General features: G+C 47.1%; 1 protein-coding gene across 1 annotated transcript; it reads right to left on the bottom strand.

The window, feature by feature from the left end:
* Positions 1–443: 443 nt before the first annotated feature.
* Positions 444–5,113, bottom strand: TMEM213 (transmembrane protein 213). Its single transcript, XM_018569421.1, has 3 exons — positions 5,005–5,113; positions 3,119–3,157; positions 444–634 (listed from the first exon to the last, which is right to left on the bottom strand). The coding sequence occupies exons 1-3, from the start codon at positions 5,066–5,068 to the stop codon at positions 465–467; spliced, it is 273 nt and encodes a 90-aa protein (XP_018424923.1). The 5' UTR covers positions 5,069–5,113; the 3' UTR covers positions 444–464.
* Positions 5,114–7,957: the final 2,844 nt, after the last annotated feature.

The following is a 7,957-nucleotide window of genomic DNA, read 5'->3' as shown; positions in this document are numbered from 1 at the left end:
GCTGACACCAACTATTTCTTTACAGAGAAGAGTCAGGGTGTTATTAGGTCAGACTTATAACCATGTGACGTAAGGCATACTGAACTGGCCAGCTAGGAACATTTTTGTTCCACCGCATGCCTTACGTTGTTGGCAGAGAAAGGGTTAATGGGCTATTCATTTTTAGTTTTTCGCAGGAGTTCTGCTTCATCTCTTACATTGCTGCCACTTTCTTCTGAAAGAGCCAGTTGCCTGGCTACTTCACCAGGAGAAGGACAATTCAACCGCATGTATGTATTTCTGAAATGGGAACGGGGACTACCCTCCGGGAATTTTTAGGCTTGAATGCAATGGACTCCCAAGACAATGGACGTTCGCTGGCCGCACAGTTCTGAGTTTTTGTAAATGGATTCTTTGCTCCAAGGGGGGATGATGGGCTGAAATCGACTTCTCCTCTTCATCATGTCCATCACTCTGAGTGTCCCTCAGGCCTGGAGGTATTTGGGCTCGTCCGGACGGAGGTCCATCACCTTACCGATGCAGAGGAGGATCAGTGTGAAGAACCACAAGGCCCAGCCGACAGTGGCCGCGATCCATCCATAACTGTCCATGCCGGGTTCGCAGCAGCGGCTGGCCACGTCACAAATACTGGTCTCTATGCGTAGAAAACACAATAAAGGAAATGTGATATCACAGAGCATTACCAGGCAGCGCAAAGAGAAACAGAGGGCTCAGAGAAAAATATGGAGCCTGTCACGGCTGACCACTTTCTGAAAATGCTCGGCACCTGGCTCACTCTGGTTTTGTACTTTTATTTCATGACTCAGAAGAAACAGACAGATTGGGAGAGCCAGAGTAAAATCAGAACTCCAGATGTGCATGCCTGTCCTGGGCCAGTGATCCAGAAAGTACTGAAACCAATGGCTTATGATCACACTCAGACAACTGGTATTTTTAGAGGGCAAGGGTCAACAATGGCAGTCTCCAAATCTCTTTGACCACAAAGGAGGAGGCGGCTATTATTGACCTATCTTTCTTAAACTGCTAACTCTCTGCCTGTCATGCTGATCCCCTTGCTTCAGTGCTTTCTGTGTCAATGACCAGATCAAGTGTGCAGACCTGCAAAGCCAGAGTCCCTGATCTGCATACTTGTTCCTGACTCAGTGAGCTCTGAAGCCATTGGATCAGCATACCGGAGCTAGTACCTTTGGAAGGAGAGGTAATCATTGCCATCCTTCATACTTCCTCGGTTTCTTTAACGGCCGGTTCACACCACAAAGAGTGCTTTCCAGAGCGTTTGGCCTCTGGAACGCAACCTGGCCGGGTCCCCGCATTCAGGGGCGGGAGGGGGCGTAGTGGTGCATTGAAGTCAATGGCACCACGGCCATGCCCCCCACCCACAGTGCGATCGCCCGCACCCGAACGTATGGCACATTAGTGCCTACATTCAGGTCCAGTGCGATCTGCAAAAATAGTGCATGCTGCATTTTGCAGATCGCACTTAACCGAAACTCTGGCGCTAATGTGCCATGCGTTCGAGTGCGGGTGAACGCTTTGGGGGCGTGGCTGTGGTGCCATTGATTTCAATGCACCGCCACACCCCTCCTGCCTGAACGCAGGGAGCCGGCTGGGTTTCGTTCCAGTGCATTCCAGAGGCCGAACGCTCTTGAACGCACTCTTTGTGGTGTGAACCAGCCCAGAGGGCCCATGCACACTTGATCTGTTGCATTGCGATCCATTGCGTTGCGATATTTTTTCAATGAATGCTAACGGAAGGGCACCGAAAAATTAATAGGTGTGAATGAGGCAAGTTCATCCCACTTTGTGCCTTTGCTTCGGAGCATGCACCTTCAAAGACAAGTGAGCAATATCAAGTGGAAGGTCCTAACAGTGCACACAGCATCTGGGGGTGTCCTGAGGGCCAATGTACATTATACACTGAGTGGCCAGATTATTATGACCACCCCATCAGTACTTCGTTGGGCCACGAGATGACTTCGTTGCGCCGCCTGGTGACTCCACGAAATGTTGAAAGGTGATGCGAGGAATCTGACACTGCACTGTTCCCCTTCTGTTGTCTTGTACCAGTCTTGCCACTCTCCGTTCTGCGCTAACATTGACTAGTCGCTGACGGCCACAATTCGCACGTTCAGACCCAGATTTTTGGCTGACAGTCCGGTCTTTAAACACTTTAACAACAGCTGCTCTGAACATTTAACAAATTCTGCTGTTTTGCTGATACTCGCTCCATGGCTCGCGCCAACAATCATCCCACGTTCACAGGCTGTTAGGCCGGGTTCACACCTGGGCGTTTTACAGCGCTCATCGACGCGCCGTAAAACGCTCAAACAGTGGAATCCCATACTTCCCTATGGGCATGGTTCCCACCTGGGCGTATTTCAGACCGTGGAAACGTGCTAAAAAACGCCCTACGCCCAAACAAGTACAGGAGCTTCTTTGGGGCGTTTTTCTGTGCGTTTCCATTGGTATTCCCGAGTGTGGCTCGGTGTTAACAAAGCGGTTACCCCGAGCCACACTCGGGAATACAGCGCAGAACTTAACTTGTCCGCGATACCCGCTGTGTCCTCCGGCGGCTGCCGACTTCCGTCCCTTGCGAGCGGCTGCGTCGCAGGTGGGCGGAGCCAGCGGGAAGTTTGAAAGTGAAAAAAAAACAAACCTTTTAAATAGAGAAAATAAAGAAAAAAAAAAGAAAAAATCATACCGCCAGTGAAACGCGCGTTTCAATAAACGGAAAAACGTGCTAAAAAACGCAAGAAAAACTAGCTGAAAACGAGCAGAAAAATTACGCCCAGGTGTGAACCCAGGCTTAAATCGCATTGTTTCCCCATATCTTCAGAAAAAAATCACTTCTACTGTCGTGGTAAACAACCTGCTTCCCTATTTATAATGGTCTGGCCCTCTAGCAACCTTAGCACGAAATTATAGCTAATTTGCCTACAAAAGTCAGGTGATCATAATAATCTGGCCACTCAGTGACCCGTGCATGCACATAGCCATGAATCCAGAGTAAAAAAGCGCCAAGTGTCAGTGATTTAGGATTATCAATCATTCTTAAATTGTCCATTCAGATCTGATCACATTTGAGCTGATAAGAATGATAAGAAATTTGGCCACTTACCTGGACATTGCAGCAAACTCACCACCGTCTCATTGCTTGCTGAAAAAAAGAAAACGGATCATGTGACAGGTGCTGAATACCACTCACACCTTACAGAACTATTGCTATATTGTCGGCAATTATCGTTTTACATTTTCATAATCAATTTCATATCAATTCCAATCTGGGATTGACCAGAAACTGGGAGAATATAAATCCGCCTCTTCTCAGTGTGTGAAATGTTGTCCAAGAAGCTTCTGCCAAGAGCTTCCAGAGGATAGTAAAGAATGGGCAGCTTGGGCTGTGTTAGATTATCAGTTGAGGTTAAAAAGGTTAAACTGATGTCTGTGTCCCTGCTCTGAGAATTACTGACACTTCCTGTCCAGATAACATCCTGTCACACCCCATCACTTTCAGGCATCACTGGGGATTCAGTTGGTAAGATCCTTGTGCTGAGTTCCCGGGTCTGCACACCTGCTGTGCCCATTATGGGGGGCTCCCACCATCCCTGCACTGTGTTCCTTGGTCTCTACACCTGCTGTGCCCATTATGAGGGGCTCCCACTACCTCTGCACTGAATTTCCAGATCTGTACACCTGCTGTGCCCATTATAATAGTCTCCAGCAACCCTGCCCTGAGTTCCCGGGTCTGTCCACCTAATGTGCCCATTATGAGGGGCTCCCACCATCCCTCTGCTGAGTTGCCGGCTCTGCACAACTCATGTCCCCATTATGGGGGGTTCTCACAATTGTTCTCCTGAATTCTCAGGTCTGTACACCTGCTGTGCCAATTATGAGGGGCTCCCACCATCCCTATGCTGGGTTCCTGGGTCTGTACACTTGCTGTGCCCATTATAAGGGGCTCCCACCATTCCTGTGGTCTGTTCCCAGGTCTGTACACCTGCTGTGCTCATTATGGGTTCCCACCATCCCTGTGCTGAGTACCTGGGTCTGTACACCTGCTGTGCCCAATATGAGGGGCTCCCACCATCCCTGTGCTGAGCTTCTGGGTCTGCACACCTGCTGCACCCATTATGAGGGGTTCCCACCATCCCTATGCTGAGTTCCTGGGTCTGTACACCTGCTGTGCCCATTATGAGGGGTTCCCACCATCCCTGTGCTGAGCTTCCGGGTCTGCAAAACTGCTGTGTCCATCAAGAGGGGCTCGCACCATCCCTGTGCTGAGTTCCCGGGTCTGTACACCTGCTGTGCCCATTATGAGAGGCTCCCACCATCCCTGTGCTGAGCTTCCGGGTCTGCAAAACTGCTGTGTCCATCAAGAGGGGCTCCCACCATCCCTGTGCTGAGCTTCCGGGTCTGCAAAACTGCTGTGTCCATCAAGAGGGGCTCCCACCATCCCTGTGCTGAGTTCCCGGGTCTGTACACCTGATGTGCCCATTATGAGGTGTTATATATTATGGAAAATATTTAAAACTTTTTAAAACCATCACCGCATACTTCCATTATCCTGAGCTGATAAACTGTATCAGAACTCAGTATTGGCTCGGTCTCAGTTGTCCCTTCTGGGGTGCAGAGATTTCCCTATAGCTGCCCTGGTGAAGTTTTACAAATCATTTACAAAAAATAAGACACAAAAATGAAAGTTGAAAAAAGTGACCGTGAATGAAACTCAACCTACAGCCACATAAATATAAACATGATATCAAGTATTAAATACTATTCAACGAATAACAAGGTAACAACATAAAAATAAAGAAACAAAAGTATAAAAGTTAAATCAATGAAAATGTTAAACTACACCCCACCCCTCCCTTTCCCCTGTAACTTTATAAATCTAATCAATGCCAGCCCGGATGGACAATTCACCATCTCAGTGTGGGAATTAGTGGGCGCAGTGGGGATGAGCCCCCTCTCCGATAAATCTATCTGGATATCAGTTGCACCCACCTGAGTGACACTGCTGGACGTAGCAGAGAAGGAGCAGCAGACAGACACACAGACCCCTCTCCATACTTCCAGTGTTCAGCTCCCTGCACAGATTCTGCTGTACCTGACAGTCCCATACCTGTGTAACCAGGGCGGGGGGTGGAGCCTCTGGGGGAATGGTGTCAGATCTCCACCCACATTTACCTGTAACCACAAATGACATTCATATTACAATGTATTTTATGCTAATAATCATATTTAATTAAAATCAAAATTAAAAAATGTCTAGATTTGTTTTTTCGTGGGTTTTTTATGACATTAGTCTCAATTGATGAAGCTTTACATAAGAATAAGGATGGTTTTTTTTAGCCATGTAACTGTCTTATACGACTCTTCTAAAAATGACTGTCACTTTTTTTTAAAATAAGGCTCCTTATCCTGGTGTTTTAAAGGACTTATCAATATACAAGTAATTTGCTATCCCAGAGCTGTTTATGTCATTCTGGTATTAAGAAGCGGATTGCGTCTAGGTTGATGGGATGGTTGTTATCAGTACAGATTGCCTGCTCTTACCCCGCACGCCACTTTACATAGATCCGTTCCTGTATATCCACGTCACATATATCCAATTAATGCACGGTACCACACAACGCACCTATCCTGCATCAGTAGTGTGGGAGGTGCGTTGCATTGTCATTCATTTGAACCGGTGGCGTCACAAGAGGGGTGCGGGGGGTGCGACTGCACCCGGGTGACACCATTGGAGGGGTGACACCAAAATGACTGACAGTCATTTTGGTGTCACCCCCTATGAAAAGTCGGGCACTCGGTCACGGACTGAGAGCCCGATAGCGTCAGGAGAGAGAGAAGGGGACCCAGTAGCATACCTCATACCTCTTCTCTCACCAAGATGGCCACCGGTAGGCGTCAACAAGACGACCGTGCATGCGCAATGGTGTCATCGCGCACACACGCGGCAACGTCACGCGCATGTGCAATGACATCATGGCGGGTGTCACCCGGTCTTGGGATGCCCCTGATTTAAACTACTTTTTTTTAATTGCAGTGCAACATACGGCATTGTGGTACAGCGTGTAGTGGTGCGGTCAAGTGCATTGTGGGTGGTAAGTACGTTTAGGGCTTGTTCACACCAAGTGCGGAGTAGATGCAGAGTAGAGCAGTTAGGGCAGGTTCACACCATTTTCTGGACCAGATCTGGAATGCAGTGCATTGCTATTTGCCTCATTTTTACAGCGATTTTGCCACGTTTGGATTTTTTTTGCCTAAAATGGTCTTACAGGTGCGTTCCAGTGTGTTCATATGCGTTTTTTATGTGTTTTTATGCTTTCCAGCGCATTTCAGACCAGACAAAATAGGACAAGCAGTATTTTGCTGGTCTGGTCTGGAACGGAATGCGCTGTTGTGAACAGAGGCCAGAAATAGCATAGGGATACATTAGGATGCATTTTGGGTCCAGAAACAATCTGGTCTGGTCTGGAGATGATCCGGACATGGTGTGAATAGGCCCTCAGATCTACCATCAACTATGTAGTGCAGGAGTCTTCCTATTTTGATTCTAAGAGAATAGATAGTTTGTCCTCATAGTACATGGTTTGGGTAAATCTAAGGCCTGGTTCCTGGGCGTTTTACAGCGCGTTCCTACGCTCTGTAAAACGCTCAACATGTGAAAACCAATGAATGCCTATGGGCATGCTTCCCTCCTGGGCGTTTTACATCGCATAGGAACGCGCTGCAAAACGCCCTACGCCCAACGAAGTATGGGAGCTTCTTTGGGGCATATTTGCCGTGCGTATCCATTGGGATACAGCCAGGTAGCCCTCAGAAACGCTCGTTTGTCGTGCGTTTTTTTAAACCGCGAATCGCGGTAAAAACGTGCGGCACGAAACGAGCGACAAACGCATATATTCGATACGCCTAGGTGTGAACCCAGCCTTAGATTGTAGCGATTTTACAATTAGATTGTATGTATGGCTAGATTTAGACAGTTGTCACTAGACCAGGTGTCCCCATTGGAAGATTTTCCTTTTATTTCTGTTCAGGTGACAATCTGTAAGTTTGAACGTTCTCTTTAAAGCACCTTTGTGCTCGGTGAGACAGAACGGGGCTGGTCGGAAAGGGCCCGGGGTCAGTACAGTCACCGGGGATTGGGATAAACCAGTTTAGTGTTTGATAAACATTGTGTTCAGCACCCTATGAAGGTGACCTGCTGTGTAAACATCGTATTTCACCAATCCTGCCGTCTCCTCCTCCGCTTTACATGTATCGTGCAAACCACTGACGTGTAAAGTGTCATTATATAGAGAAGCCTTCAACTGACTTCATAGATACAATCCCAACATCTGCCCTGAAAATTTCACTGTGATCCATATTATGACGGCGACACGCGCTTCAATAGAATCATTTGATCGGCTGATCGATGTCAGCAAACAGATCCAATCACCAGAGAAACAGATATCGAAAAGAATTGATCATTTTCGAATGCCACTCGATCGCTCCGATCATTTATCGATAGATTCATATCAGTTGTATAGAGAATCAGTGCTAAATGTCAGAGACCTGATCAATGATCAACTAATCAATAAAAGTGTCTTGATTAATACTGAAGATATCAGTGTTGGGTGTGTTGAGTCATCTGATAAGTTGATTGATAGGAAATTGTTATTTTACCTATTGTTTGTATTTAATTCGATCAAAGAATCACACTGTGTGTGGAGGGCATAAGGCAATATAGAATGCTTGTGGAAGTTCCTGACATCCCAGGAGGATGAGATGATGGGACCACTAAACAGCTTGGGCCCCTTCCTTAAGATCCTACCAGGGATACTGAGGCTGGCCATACCCTATTACTATCATATACTACAGGAATTAAAAAAATGTAAATTATATATAAATATATATATTTGTAGTCAGAGCCCCACTGATTCGTACCTGTAACATGCAGATGATGACCATA

Source organism: Nanorana parkeri, unplaced genomic scaffold, assembly GCF_000935625.1.
Source record: "Nanorana parkeri isolate BGI_ZX_2015 unplaced genomic scaffold, ASM93562v1 scaffold1332, whole genome shotgun sequence".
Lineage (NCBI taxonomy): Eukaryota > Metazoa > Chordata > Amphibia > Anura > Dicroglossidae > Nanorana > Nanorana parkeri.
This window is presented reverse-complemented; position numbering and strand designations above follow the sequence as displayed.